Below are 16,787 nucleotides of genomic sequence, written 5' to 3'. Positions count from 1 at the left end.
ACTGAGAACCCATATAATCCACCTTCTAAACCAGCGTAGTGAGATCTGTCTAATTACCCGTTGCCTTATAACTCAATCCAAATACCCTAAATAGGGATTTGATAGACTTTCAGTTTTACTGTTCCATTTATACCTGAGACTACTTACTTCGATAAGTTGTTTCAGACAAATGAAATAACAACTTGGCGGAGGCATTCGATTTTATAGGAGATGGTTTTCATGAAAATGAACACAATACATATTCCGTATTTATGAGATCATAGGTGTTTTAAAACTTCAAACTACATCAATGGTGTTTCGCTTCATAATTCTGCGCTTATTGAATTTCTTCACAAATGACCAAAAGTAGGGATAGTACGAATCTGGGAGAAGACGATACATCTGTCATAACTAAGAAAGTAAGCTGGTATATTCTTAAAGCTATCGACTCGGGCATGTGACTTAAAGTTCTTATGATATTCATAATTAAAAAAATGTATGTACATACATGTACATACATAGATGTTGAAATTTCAACATCTATGTATTCCAGTAAATAATTCACTGAGCTAAACATATAGAACGTTGATCAAAATATTGTATAACACACTGGGTTTACAAAGCGGAAAACGGGGTTCCGATATATTTGGCTTTATCTAAATAATAACTTACTCGAGCAGCAGAGAAGGGAAATGATGCGAAGAAGTATTGTGAGAAATTCTACTTTACCCCGAAGACAATTTGAATTCTGGGGAAATGTTTCGGTGAAGGGCGGCTCGTAACCCTCATTTAGCCGTATGAACACTATAGTGTTCATACATATAAATATCATGAATTCTACAAGTTGTTTTAAATTAAAGAATTTTCCAGTCTTTCAACTTTTAAGAAAACGTGAACAACACCAGTCTTTTGAACCAATTCCCGTTTAGCCGCAAATCCTTCAATATTGTTCATATATGAACGTCCCATATATGGGGTGGGAAAGACATATACGTTCCACATAAATCTTAATTGAATAAGTTTAGACTAAGTATCAGTGTTTAGTTGAATATATTGATCGAATATAGGTACAAGGTAAGTTGTTTTCACTGCCGATACTAAACTGACTTCAGATGTAATATACTGTATTTATATTTAAATATGGGATAGGAGTATATATACCTGACCAACAATATGCAAAAGAAGCTCATTGAGTGATGATTAGTGTCGTATAAATGTGTGTTAACCACTGGAAATTTTGTTCCTAAGCTATTAAATCATGGCCCATGCCTGAGAAAAATAATCCAGAGATATTCGCTTTTGAATACACTCAAAACCTTAATACCTGATAAATATTTTTCCTTTTGGTTTCCTTATTTTTGTTTGTGCAGTTAGTGTACTTATTTCCAACGAGGTATTGGTCTATAAGCATGGAATATCAGTCCTGTCTATCAATTCTGTCGTCGATCACGATACTTCATGCGCTTTGTTCTTTGTTATTTATCATAGCTACCGTTTTAAGGCCGAAGTAGGAAGTTCGTAGTTAACTTTTGTTCCCCTGTCATATTCACTTGAAAAAGTTTATTTATTAGTCGTGACTGAAGTGACTCACTTAAACTCCATTTAAAAATCGCAAACATGGACTTTAGTTTTCATTTTTATTAGCAATTGACATTTATCTCTTATGTTTTGTATGAGGAAACTTGTAAGTAGCCTAATGTCATGAGTTTATAACACGCAAACTCTCATTCTTTGCATTGAGTCATTGGATGCGGAATATTCGAACGATAAATAGAAGTGATTTTTAAGAAACTTTTATCAGGTGTCAAGGAAGTGACTACAAAATCTAGCTTATGTAGTTGATATTGTGCTGTCATTGTGAACAGACTGTTAGATGTTGTAAAACTGGTTTGTGAGAAAAACTGCTGCATTCAGAGCACGTTTGTATTATTTATGTGGGCTGTTTTACCGCTAATATTATGCAAAGTGAGAGTTATTGTTGCTTTTGTTTCTGGCTTTGCTTTATTAAACAATTTTCTGGGATTGTGTCATTTCATGGCGTTAATAGACATATATGTGCGTGTTTTAAGCTGCATTCAGATAGAGTTGGATCATATAATCACCTTCATTTATTATTTTGAACGTTTTAATACAATTTGTGCAGAAAAAGACCTGTTTCCTGGGAATGTATTCAAGTTAAAGTTTTGGGGTATGTGATACTCGTTGCTTTTTACCAATTAGCATATTCACAACGTGGTGAGGATAAGATAGCACTTAGGATTAGATTCACACCAAAGAACGCAACAGACTAACCGGAAATAACTGTAATATCACAATTTTCCGATAAACGGTGAACCTAAGCTGCGTTGCAGCAGAAAAAAATAATATTGAATTTATCAAACACTGGCTAGAGTGAAAACAAGCATTGTAAAGTTGACCCACTCCCTTGTGAAATAGACCTTTGGATCAAGTGTTGCATGTTTACATTTATCTAAGGTCCCTGCGTTGTCTAGAAAAGACCATACAGGTCCAGGCGCTGAACTAAACCCTAGAGCTAAAAGTACTAATATACCGGTTACAAATCACTGGTCATTTATACACGATCAAACTGAAGTGTTCGTTAAAAGTAGGAGATAGCCAACGTGGAAAGCCATGTTTCCACGTTATCAGCATGTTTGTCTGAACTTTAAAGGGTTGTAAACAGATGAACCTGAAGGCAAGTCTCCAAGACAACTACAAGTTTTTCTCGGCTAGTTATATTGAACAAACATAGTAAATTTTAGTCGTTTTCATAAACTTTGCTTGTTAAACTAATTTCCGAGGCATATAAAACTTGAATAACTGATCTTTTGTATTCAGTAGGGTTGATAGTTATTCTTAACCTTTCTAATTCTTCATCAAAGCTTTATTTTAGTTTTAACTACGAAGTGTCATGATCGTATCATTATTTTGATATGCTAAGGTTAGTAGCTTACAAAAGAGTTTCAAGTATAATTTACAACTAAAATTGTTAAAAGTCCCGTATAAAATTACTAATTTGACTTCTTTTTTTAAATATTTAGTCAGATATAGGTCAGCATTTTTTACGTGCTGCACGTGCTGGAAATATTCAAAAGGTTTTGATACTCATCAATGAGCACAACGCAGATGTACATGCCTGTAATGCAGTAAGTTCAAGAGGATAGTAAAAAATAAATATTTGTGTATTTTATGTTTTGCTTGTAATTTTCACTATTTTATATATCGATGTATTATGTTTAATTGTGAATTTGTTTGAATTATCGTAGTAATTTAATATTTATCACTGACTAATGAATTATTTTAAGTTTTATTCTGCTAATCGGTTGAAGGAAGATGGGAGACCATAAACTCAGATATCTTGGTAGTTGGTACTCGCTAGCAATACGTTACTTTAGTCTTTAAGGAACTAGTTCTACCTGCGGTATTAGAAACCGTATCATCCGGCTTCATAATGTAAGACGTTACCACTGAGTTATTCAAGCCTCAGCTAACCTCCCTTAGGACTGACATGTTGATAAGAATTTGGTCAGTGGTTAACTGTCAGCATCATTTTTGTATGACCATTCTGTGCTATTCAAATTCACATATTAAGTCATTATAAATTCTTGTAGAAATGTGAATATGGAGATCGTCATTGATACTTTTTAAACTTTTAAAGTCATCTTGAAATAATTGTAGAGAATATTCGTATATTTTTAGTATTTACTTTAAAAAAGTGAGTTAAAATCTATGTTAAGCATATTACAGCACAACAAATCTCTTCACAATACTAGCCAGTAAGTTTGTAGGTTTTAACAAAGCTAATGACTACCAAATCAAGGCGTAGCATCAGTCTTCAAAGTTACTGATTGTTGATTTGAGCTGTGTTAGAAAGTACAAACTTATTGATATAAGGTTTAAGCGATAATTATAATCGATGATTGGAGGGATCTTGGTGAAATAACTCAAAATGGTTTACACTGACTTGGACGTGAATATAAAAACAGCCAAATAAACTCATACAAAAAGTACTTAGGTATGATCCATACTTTATAAATAAGGACTGAAAATAGTTCCAGGTTTCCCGAACCGCAGCATGTGGCGTGGGACTCTCGCCAACAAATCGCTGTACAAACGCTTTTGTTACTTATCTTCATTAAGATCTTAAGTCTTAGAACTGTTGCTTACATTTTTGTTTTTCAGTCCAATTCTTCCTCTTCGAACCGCATTCCTTACTTTTAGTTACTTCTGGTATTATTGAAATAATTCTTAATTATTTGTTCTCAATACCTCTTCTTGATTTCCACTCTTTTTTACAAGGCCATGTAGAAAATTCAGGGCTATATATATATATATATATATATATATATATATATATATATATATATATATATCAAATTGTTATTGTTTATGACTAACCCAACTAACTTATGCTTGTCAATAAAAAGTAATACTCGGTATTCGATTCCTCAGAATGGTTATCCGATTGTTTTTTACTTAATTTTGTTTATTTGTGATTTGTTTAATTATTGTTGGTTATCAATTGCAAACATATGTATGCATATTATTTGCTTCAAGTAAATGATCACCTTTTTATTAAAATTACTAACCTACTTAAGTTATATGGTCTTTGAAAACCAGAAATACTAGACATCTGTTTCGGCTTAGTATGGGACTCCTTAGCACTGTTCGTCTAAGACTCTCCAAGGGATCGGATTCCATGACAAGCGCTCAACTTTAAAACCATTAAGCTGATATCTAGTGGTTTAAATTTTTGATCTCAATGGATTTGTAATGCTGCTCAATTAAAATATGTCGATTTTTAATCTTAGCGGTATTCAATAACTTCTATCAGCTCTAATTCTGACACTTATATAGCCCTTTTTGAAGGTATGATCAAGTGCGAAATATATTTTATTAATTTAGTCCAGTACATGCAATGTAAGTATGTTCTTGTCACATACTATAAACCTTAAGATGATGTAATTTTATTATTCAAATCAGTGTAGTAGTCATATCGTTCCAGTGATCTTACAATTGAATGTGTAAGTCTTTCTCAGGTTTGAGTTCAATATTGGGGGATTATAGACTCATTTTATTAGTTAATACATATTAGTTTGATGTATCTGTTTTTATCCAACTATCTCTCCGTCCTTCGTCTAGCCAAACTGACACCACTCATTCCGTTATCGTTAGTTCTAAGATTTTATCCAAGTAACAAATAGTCCCCTGTGGAAAATAACGATTGATTAAGTAATTTATTATAACTAATTTTAATTCCTAAATAGATTGACATCTGTCTAAACCAAGGAGGAACTATGGTTTAGATCAGTAGGTGTACCATTGGAAATTAAAATTAGTTTCAAAACTTATTCGCCTCCAATAGACATCAAACACCTTATTTGTAATTTTTATTTAAACATTGGAAATAAGAAATTCAACGAAGGGATCTTTTTTTAACGAATTTGTTATCCAGATATATATATATTAAGTAGTATTAATAGTTTTAGATTAAAATTCAATATATTCAACCTGTATTACATTCCTAGTTTAATCAAAGTCAACCAATAATATTAGAAGAATGAAGTAGTAATTTCCTAATGAATAAATCTTTTTGTTTATATCTTTACCTATACTTCATTCAATTTAAAAGTGAAGGAAAGTTGAGAATGTTCATTTATTATGTTCATATTATTACTTGCAAAACATAGTTTGAATTCTTTTAAAAACAATTAATTAGTCAATTAGAATAAAACAAATAAACAAAAATAATGATCTCAAATTATTATCACTTAAGTAACAATGAAAAAAAAAATAGACTGAAATTTGTTAATGAACACAAATGATGGAAAGAAAAGAAAAAAAAAGCAACAAATAAATGGTACTTCATTCTTTGTACACTTCTCTACTTAGTTAATAAACAAATGCTGAAATGTATTTATTTACACATGTTCTGGTTTGTGTTTCCATCTATCGAATGTTCATTTGTTTTATTATTTCATGTTGTAATTTATACGTTCAGTGATTATAATCTATACATATCTAATTAATATGACATAAATGTTTGTTTATTTATCTCATATTTCATTTTATATTCCCCTTCTAAAAGTATACTGAGATAAATATTTATAATTTGATGTAGTGAACTTGGTAATATATATATTACTAGTATGACTGTTTGTTATGTCCATTGAATGATCTACTATTTGTTGCTTGTTCAACAGAATAAAACCAATATGACTCTATTTAAAAAGGAATGAGTGACTAAAGATGAAGATTCTTTTTGACGTAGCAATCACCGATTCAGAAATTTTATTAAAATCACAATGTTACTTATGATGTATGTAACAGGTACTTGAAAAAGATTTGTAGATTCGATAAATGCATTCAGTGTTGTTGAGTTGTGTCAGAGAAATTGTGCAATAGCAAAGTTTTCACTGTAATCCTGAGCATCATCAGCGCTTACTTTGTGTGAAAGCGCTGATGATAGTATCCAGAACGTTAATGAAAGAATTTTAGTAAAACTATCTTACATAGAGAAAACAATAACATCAAAAAATGGAATTATTTGTGCTTTATTTTACATAATATACTAACAGAGCTCCACATAACACAGAGCTAAATTAAGGAAAGTGATTAAATTTTATGCAAATCTTAATCCTTACTAAAGTTCTTTTCAATAGTAAATTAATTTCATTCTATTCAATAATTTGCTATTTTGCGATTTTATTTTCTCCAATGAAGAAAGTCCTCTTCTATTGTATAAACCATTTTCATTTTTTTCGTTTTGTTTAGAATGGGTTGAATGCGCTTCATTTAGCTTCAAAAGAAGGTCATTCAGAAGTTGTACGTGAATTAATTGAACGTGGTGCAAAACCGAATACTGCTACAAAAAAAGGGAATACAGCTTTACATATTGCAAGTTTAGCTGGTCAATTCGAAGTGGTTAAGTTATTACTAGAGGCTGGAGCTGAAGTGAATATTCAAGCTCAGGTTGGTTTATAACACTAACTTTTTGTTGTTGTTATGCTAATAGTGTCATTCTGTCAGTTTACACCATGAATTGGCCTCAATAAAACAACTATTTGAGACTAGAAAGGCCTGAACAGCTGTTTTATCCTAGCAAGTAACTCTTCAGTAATGGACATACATGATACTACATGGGATTGACCCCAGAACTATTAAGTTTTATGGTTAGTGCTAAGCCTTTAGAAAATTGAATCGGTATCCAAAGATTTATATTCATAAACACAATCAATTCACAATATTGCTTAACCATTGTTTAATTCTATTGGTTGGTAATTGCCATCATAAATCACTCTTTTATTATTTATGAGAAATTTTCGTTTTAGTGTAGTTCATAATTGATAGCTTTTTTTTTCTCTCTAGTAAATTTACATTAAGCTGATTTAGTAGAAACTTTTAAATTTCAAGTAGCGTTTTTATTGCGAGACGATATCAACAGGAAAATGATTTAAAAACAATCAAGAATTAATACTTGTGTCATTATCATAACATTATACCATTCAGGAGTGCGCCGCCTACAAGTCAACATTATCATGAACCCATAACATCCATATTACTGATTTCAATCGTTCAACTTTGTAGTCGTATATCAACCACCCAATATCATTGGTTGACTCAACCAATTACTGGCAATATATTAGAACTTAGTAAAATTCATCACAAATGTAGTTTGTAGAGATCATTTGATCACTAGTTCAGCTAATTAATTACTTTCACGCACAGTTTCCAATTTAAACTCATTGATCTTCATGATATGCGTACATACTTGCATGTGTATATATATATATATATATATATATATATATATATATATATATATATATATGAACGTTGTTGTTATGATCTCTTTTCTTCTAAATCGATGGGTGTCATCTATGCATTTCTTTTATTCTTTCTACTTTAAGCACTCCATTTTGAATACACTTACATAGTTATACATACATACATGCTATATACATACATACAACATGGATACGCAATTACTTATTGAATTGACAATATAATAATATTATTTTTGGAGAAATTTATCATAAATGTGAAGTTGACTGTCTGACGGTGTGACAACACAGACAGTTGGTCAATTTATTAATTAGCTTACGGCCGAGGAGTCCCACAATAGGACGAAACGGCCGTTCAGTGCTTTCAGGTTTTCAATGGTGGTCTAACATCAATAGGTTCATGATCTCAATAAAAAATTAGCTTACTATTTAGTTATGGAAGATTATTTTTTACATTGACTTAATAAGTAAATTAATTTTATTGATTAATAATGAATAAAGCATAATACATACCCTAAGAAGAAATACAAAGTACTGTGTGTATGTGTTTGGCAGAAAGAAGAGACAAAAATTTACTGTCAAAATAAGTAACTAGTATGATGCACACAGTTGTAAATTGACAACAGTTGAATTTTTCATTTCACTATCTCTCCGGTTTCTATTTCTACTCTTCTCTTTCCTTATCACTAAAAATATACAGATTAGTTATCAGTAATAGAAAAAAATAAATGTAGCCGTAACATAATAACATAAAAAATATAAGTTTGCTACCAACTGTTAAAGTATCTATTCAAGAAAGACATTTTCACTAACTAATGTAAAACATGACGGATTTTTTCTTCGACAAGTTTATACCTGAATAGTTAGAATGTATATAAGAGCATAAATATGTGCGTATGTATGTATGTATGTATGTATGTATGTATGTGTGTGTGGTCTTAAACTCTTAGAGCTGGTTTACTTAAGCGATATTAATTGTGTTTGAATTATTATTAATATGAGGTAGTTGATTGTTGTGTGGAATTAAATGATAATTTTGTTCTAATTGAATATTGTGTTACTCTCTTTAAAATGATTGATTTGCTTAAAGAGATTTTATTTTTCTGTCATTTTCAGGTATCATTAGTAGTATTAACTTTAAAAGTATTTCTTCCCAAAACTTTCTTGAAGAAAGTTTAATTCTACTTTTTCTCATGAAGATGCTGAATACGTTTGATTGTCTCAAATACTATTTTGTTATCAGTAACATAGAATTTTGTTAACTGTAAACTACTTGTTAACTTGCGTTATAAAACTGACGACCAGTTAATACGACTGCTCGCGCTACTACCATTTATAACAATAATGATAAATATGATGATAGTAATAATACTACATTTATTTATCTAAATACATAAACATTGGTACAAGGAGGCGCCACACTTCGTCATTCGATTTGTATGAGGGCTTGAATACTGCCCAGGTGACCAAACCGAAGCAAGTGGTTTTCTTAGGGGGTCACACGCCGAGCCTTTGACCTACAGGTCAAATACACAAGGCAGTGGAGCTGCGTTAGGAGATGCAGTCCAATGGTAGCTGTTGACCAAAAATAGGTTTATATGCTATTTATTCTTTTAGAATCCTGGAGCGCATGCACACCATTGGTTTGGAATTAGGGTTTTCCAACTCCCCTGCGTGAATTCTCCGCGTCCACTAACCTAGTTAAAACGCCGGATGTCTGCTTTTCGTCCTCTCGAGTTCGTAAACAATACCCTCACCACATGAAGGTAGTGAGTAGGGATTCTGTGGTAGTGGCTGTATACGCGTGGCCATGTGAGAGAATTTGGAGAGGGAGACCTGGCTCTCCGTTTCCTTGGTCTTACCAAGGAAACTACTACTGTTACTAATTCTTTTACTCTAGTGTTTGTATTAGTACTATCATCTCATTACTGTCGTATCGTGTAGCGACTCACTTTGTTAAATTGTAACACTTTAAGACCCTTTATATTAGTTTAGTGAAGTTAGTGTTTTTTAAGTATGTCTATTCGTTTCGATTCGTTTTAGAAGTATCAGGTATCTATAAATCTTTTTTACTAGCATTTTTACAGTTTCTTCAGTTCATAGTTACAGTTGGTCGTTATTGGTCAGAGGTACCGATTTATTCTACTACTCTAATTGCTAATCACTGTCGATGAGCGGGGTAGTAGTCGCACCACTCATTTTTTTTCAGTTCGTTGTTTCTTTATCTTATGAACACTTGTTTTATTACCATTTCGTCGTTTGCTTTTTTTAAGATTAAAATTAGTTCTTACAAAGCCTTTTGAAGTAAACAGTTACACCTAAGAAAAATTATGAGAATAGGGTACTGCGATATTTATAACTGTTTTAACTTTTAAGAATATCTGTCAAATAGTCTTGTAGCATAGTTTTTATTATCTGTCTTTTTTTTGTGTTGATTAACCACTATGATAGACGAATAGAAGTGGCACATTATATGCAGTCAAATATTAAATGTAATCTAATTTATTTCAGTAACGTACAACTATTCATAATTTTGCATAGTTAGAGGAGTTAAGAAGACTTTTTCACTTTGAAAACACTTCTTATCATTTATTAACCCCTGAAAACCCGAAAGTAAAAGACAAAAATTTCGTCCTAGTTTAGGACTCTTCAGTATTAAATACTCTTAATTTCACAGAGTATAGGAATTGTAACATTTAAGGACATCCACGGTAAGCATGAAACTGTTCATCCATTCAGTCAGTTCATGATCGGGTTAGACGACGACCATTATTCAAGTTCATCGCTATAAGCTAACTCACTGCCGATTTGGTTGACTTTAAAAACCACTATTTCCCAGTAGAACCCAGATGTAGTCACCAGAAAACATATGCTTTTTTTCATTAGAAAGTTCCAACTTTCGATTTCTCATTTATTTGTTTATTATTCTGTAGTCGAACCTGTCATTTCAAGGAATATTTTTTCTTAGATCTATTTTGATTAGTAGCTTACTGTTTATAAATAAAGTTCCTTCATAGAGATATTACTAACATCTCATTATTTTTGTTACGTTTTGTTTTTATTTAAAACCTTAAGAGATTAATGCTGTAGTAAAATTTAGTTTTTATTGTCTGTGATGAATCTTTCCAGGTTATTTTCATTGTTCTGAACACAGTGGTTTGAAGGAACGTGAATCACTTTATCTCCCATAACATTAACGCAATAGCTGTGAAGGACGTTCGATAGATAAGAAAAATCATAATCTATATCCCTCTGAATTGATGGAGATAAAATAACTAATCTGAAGGATTAAATACTTCACTAACCCAGTTTTACCCTGTCTTCAATCCTAATCTTGTGTATAAATGTTAATAGTTATTAAGGTATGATATTTTAAATAGTTTAATGAACAACTCAGTAGTTAAGTATGAATGTGTATCCAACCAAGTCACTACGATTTACATTAGCCCAATAAAACGTGTTTAACAAGTTGCGAAGCGGATGAAATGAAATTATATCGTTACTCGATTGAAGTAGTAGATGTGAACGACTGAATGTCAACCTGTTTGTTTGAAACTTGTGCGTTCATCATGAAACTTGACGATCTCAAGTTGATTCTTGATTAGTTTATAGATGTTCATTGTTGGAAAATTCAATACTATGTTGAAACAAATATCCATTATCTTCGGGTTTTCAATACCTGTCTATAGCCAAGGTTAGTCCGCGAAGTAAATCAAAGGCATACTGATCATCACAAATATTTTAAACAATTAATATTAGATTTCTCTTGTTTCGCAAGTTATTTTATCAAGTTAATTTCTTTATTACTAATCTGTTCTTTTTATCCCATTGATGTCTATGTATCTTGGCAACTGGAATAGCTTGATTATTGCATTAGTTATTTAAATTTGTTTATGTTTTGATCATCGATTTCTTCACTACTGTTCCTCCACTCAAGGATTCACATGAATCTTAAGTAGTGAGAGATAACTAAATAGCTGAAGCATCCACCTTTTAACTATTGATTTATGAGTGATAATTTTGAGTTCCACTCTGCATACCTTAGTTTAAATTACTGGGTAATACAGCCTTTGCTCATCAGTGGTTGAAGATATTGGGTAACATGACACATCACAGTGTCTCAGCTGCGTTCACTCTTTACTTTCCTCAAATTCATGAGCTACAACATTATTTCATGCATTTTATGCCTAGCATTCACCCATTCTTTTCGAAGAGCATTTTTCATTGTTGATTATTTCTCAATATCATTGATTCTATCATTATTTCGACTCATTTTTTGGCACTGTTTATATTAATTCTATTTCATTGTGCTGATATGGTAATGGGAATTTTGACTAACCTTCGTTTATACCAGATAATATTAACTACGAATGAATGAATGACTAGCTTTCAAAACAAACTTTCACCATAAAGCCAAATAAACAAACTTATATTTTCAAACTACTTTATTTAAATTTACAATGATTTTATTTCATAGTTTATTAATTTATTCATTGTTTTACGTTTTATTCTCAGAATGGTTTCACTCCATTGTATATGGCTGCTCAAGAAAATCATTTGGAAGTTGTACGTCTACTATTAGCCAATGGTGCCAATCCTGGTTTAACTACAGATGATGGTTTTACACCACTTGCTGTAGCTTTACAACAAGGTCATGATCGTGTAGTTGCTTTATTATTAGAAAGTGATTCTCGTGGTAAAATCTGTTTACCAGCTTTACATATTGCATCTAAAAAGGATGATATTAAAGCTGCCAATTTATTATTAAATAGCGATGTCAATGTAGATCATCAATCAGCTGTAAGTTGTGTGTTTAAAGTGATAATTTATTTCATTTTTTATACTGTTATTCATAATAGTATATTATTTGATTAATTAGTTAATTATATGTAACCTGGCACATAAGTGCATCAATTCATATTATTACATAACATCAGCACAACGAGATGAAATTATCAAAACATTTGCCGGATTAGAAGAAGTAGTATCCTTACGATTAGTAGTACTGGTAGAAAAGATCATACATAGCCAACATGATTTAAAAGGAAAGGATGAAAAGTGTTTTTCTACAAACAGTAAATAAATCTGTCATTGTCATCTGTTCTAAACTATTTCATTTAGCACCCTCAACCTTCGGTTATGATAATGTGCTTACAACTTCGTTCAGTAGTTAATGACTTCGTGGACTAATCCAACTTCTTAGTCTAACTGTCCCTAACTTTCTTTCAATCTACCCCCTACCCTAGTAAATATGTGTTGTTGAAGTTGGCGGCGGTTTGACATTTCGATTTCAATTATGTTAAACTGCTATAATTAATTACTGTTAAACATATAACTAAATTTTTAAAAAAACAAATAGACGGCTTCTTGTTATACAAATTTGAAAATTTATATTTTCATTAATTGTCATTTTCCCCTTTAATTATTATTGTAATTGTAAAGTTGATATGCTATTTTACCTAGTTGAGAAGATTAGATAGGGATGCGGTGTAAAATAATACATTGCCGAATGAAAAATGAAACTGTGAATAGTTTTTGTTGCAAAACATTCAAAGAAAATCATAAACAAATAAAGAGGTATTTTATCCTACTTTGGAATTTTTTGAACAGTTCATTTTCATCACCCGGACTCGGTGGTCTGGAGGTTAAGCGTTCGCGCGCGAGACTGAAGGCCATGGGTTCGAATTCCGCGAGCGTGATCGTAAATACGCACCGCTGAGGAGTCCCATAATAGGAAGAAACGGCCGTCCAGTGCCTCCAGGTTTTCAATGATGGTCTAACATCAATCGGTTCATGACCTCAACCAAAACAACAAGTCGAAATCCAATGGTATACACTACCTGGGTTCGATTCCGTATGAGATTGTAGGTGACAAACTACTGCAAAGAATGTGTTAAGTGTTGCATGTTTTTCAAAAGTTTTCTAGCTTATGTAAATTAGAAGAGAGATCTATTTCCATGTTTAAAAAGTCTTCACAAACTAAGCAATTAAATGAAAGATAGTTCTCTGAGATTATGATTGGTTAGTTCATAATGGCTTCTTCAGTTATTACATGACTGGTTGTCAAAACGATTATTTAATTGACTTTGTAGATAACATTCACTTTATATATGTCCGAGTAGTAGTAGTAAGTATGAGAAGAATCATCAGCGTGAAATGGTATAACATTGAACATTAGCACTGATGTTTTAAAATGTTTACTGGCTACAATTTTCTTGTTTTGTTGAGTGAAGTAGTTGACCGCATTGAATGACTTACTACTTCTCTTGCAAGTCTTTTCAGCTGTAGTAGGTTAGTGTTATGAAGCTTGGATTTTCTTCGTCTTTATGAATAGGACGTTAATTTGCTTCAGACGAATATCTACACTAGGTTCCTTTCCAGTGTCTGTTCTACCGGATTTCAACACAACTCAGATCAAAAACACTTAATTAACCTGACTAGAATATAAATATATTTCCACACCGAAAACCGACAACAATCCAACACAATCAGAATAATAATAAGGATAGGAGAATATGTAACTCATCTAGTACCTGTCAGACTATCTACAAATCTGACTAAGCAAGCAAACAATCATTATCATACTCGCCCACACATCAGTTAGTGTCCAATAAAAGCTTCACATAAATTCAGAATGCTCAACTGGCTTTAATCAATCTGGGTTATTTGTAGCTGAGATACATTTCTGCCAACCGAAGTCAGTAAACTGCTCAGGAGTTCATTCAGTATTACTTTATGGGTGTGAAACCTGGAGTTTGAAAGTAGAAGATATTTATAGGTTTTTAGTATTAAATCATACGTCGGTGCTTTCGAACCTCCCTCTGACTGACTCATCCTAGTATGGGACTCTTCAGAAGTGCGCATCCACGACCCCGCACACGGGATCCAAACCCAGGACCTTCGGTCTCGCACGGGAACACTTAACCTCTAGACCACTGATCTGGCGCCCAACGGTGTTAATGTCTAACTTCAACCAATCCACGGGATTGTGTGACTATCTTTCATTATCTTCGATGGGTAACTGCTATCCAGTGCTTCCAAGTTTTCACTGGTGGTCTGACATTGATCGGTTTATGATTTCAATTAAAAATCACCACAAATTACTTATGAATTTTTAGAAAATTTTCTTGATTTTTTCTTCATTTATGTCTGTTTTGTTTTAGAGTGGATTCACTCCACTTCACATCGCTGCACATTATGGTAATGTGAATATGACTGAATTATTGATATCACGTGGTGCTAATATTAATTTTCAAGCTAAAGTAAGTAACAAGAAAATCATTTAGGATTATCTTTTCAATAATTCCAAAATTTAATAATGATCATAAATATAAATAAATATGTATTCATTTATTATTGACAATTTTTACAGAGCCTTAATTGAAAATTAATTAGTTTAAACAATGAAACTACAAAGCTTCATGTAGAGTTTACAATTGACTGTTTATTCGGAAAGTGAACAATGTTATGTTTTTCTATTCCTTTTAGTGCTGGCTGAACTCTATTGATTAATTTTAAGTGACTAGTTATTGGTTGGACTATGTTTAGTTGTTAAGCTGTCTATAGGAAACCTTACTTGACCTCGATTTTGTACTAGTTAGCTATTATTGGCAGGGTGTACCTCAAATGTTGGTGGAATAGATGCTTTCTGGTGAATTTGAACGCTCATAATTCTCTGCCCAAACAGTTATGTGGCAGAGTTTCAGACCATATAGCTATGGAACGTGGATTGGAGTCCAATAGTGACTGTCATTTCCCTCAAGCTTCTGAGTACGCTTTGCCAGTAAGTGCTAACTAGCAAGAGACCTATGTAAGGCAATTTTCATTGTCGATTACCTCCAACCACCTGTCATCTTAATTATGAGTCATAAATTCTAGTTCGAACCACTTCCATATATGCTATGAGAGTATAATCTATCGTTTATACCGTGATATTTTTTTCTCGGGGTTTTTATCATATCTATTCATCTATCAAAGGTTTATTAGTTGACAAATTCTATCAAATCATACTTCTGTATTTATTATTTATTATTCAAATATTTCAGCGTATTCAATTTCATAAACACTGACTTATATCTCATACATTATGTTGAATAATAATTAAATAGAACAATATAATCACTCGAATATAATGTCATAGGTTCGGTGATTGTATGATCTCATGAGTGAATATTGGTAGCCATGATTTCTAAGTTATATATCGTCTCATGGTTTCAACAGATCTCAATCCAATGTTGATTCGTCATGAGAAATCAGGTTCACTATCGTTTACAGTTTGGTTAAAGGAGTTTTATAAATTCTTGTCTAATTTTGAGATTGTATTCGTCACAAACTGATTTCAGAGATGTCGAAAGTGAAATAATTGTTACCAGTCATATTGAATGGTCGCTTCAATATAACACAAACTAATTGAAGTCGGAATTGTCCTATTTGACAGGAATCTAGTGATTTTGTTGGTTAATTTCTTAGTAATAACCTTGAAAATCCTGGATACTATCCCTGGTCGAGTAGTTGGTACTCAGCGATAAACAGTTCCATGCTAGAACTAAAAAGTTGTCCATTCACTCCTGGCTCTCATTGACATCTCAATTAAAACCTGATACATCCTTCCTTTCAATTTTTACAATATGTTCATTGTTATAATTTTTATAAATTTCAATGAATTACTTCTTTAAAACTGATTCATAAAAGGTTATCAATAATAATAATAATAATAATAATAATAATAATAATAATAATAATAATAGTTAACTAATAAGCTTTTATTAGGAATCACAAGATGTTAAAATTATGATTAAGCATTTCATTTAAATTGAATCACAACAGAATTCCAACTTATCTTTATTGTCATTTCGCCTATAAGATATGATGAATAATTGAACTGTTTACTTTTGCTGTATATACGAATGTAGAAAGGCACCGACTTTTGTGAAATAAATACATTTTGAAGTTATTATTTGTGTTACTATTAAGTTGTTGTCAAACATTTAATTCCTATGAGATTGATTTGCGTAAATTATGTTG

At 31.8% G+C, this 16,787-nt stretch overlaps 1 protein-coding gene across 2 annotated transcripts in view; it reads left to right on the top strand.

Moving 5' to 3' along the window:
* Positions 1–288: 288 nt before the first annotated feature.
* Positions 289–16,787, top strand: part of ANK2_13 (Ankyrin-2) — a 98,146-nt gene continuing 81,647 nt past the window's right edge. For both annotated transcript variants that reach the window (XM_051217514.1, XM_051217513.1), the window contains exons 1-5: positions 289–398; positions 3,021–3,125; positions 6,754–6,951; positions 12,279–12,563; positions 14,927–15,025. In XM_051217514.1, the coding sequence (XP_051064932.1) occupies positions 336–398; positions 3,021–3,125; positions 6,754–6,951; positions 12,279–12,563; positions 14,927–15,025 (750 nt within the window). In that variant the 5' untranslated portion in view covers positions 289–335. The remainder of the gene's footprint in view (positions 399–3,020; positions 3,126–6,753; positions 6,952–12,278; positions 12,564–14,926; positions 15,026–16,787) is intronic.

Source organism: Schistosoma haematobium, chromosome 5 (genome assembly GCF_000699445.3).
Source record: "Schistosoma haematobium chromosome 5, whole genome shotgun sequence".
Taxonomy (NCBI): domain Eukaryota; kingdom Metazoa; phylum Platyhelminthes; class Trematoda; order Strigeidida; family Schistosomatidae; genus Schistosoma; species Schistosoma haematobium.
This window is presented reverse-complemented; position numbering and strand designations above follow the sequence as displayed.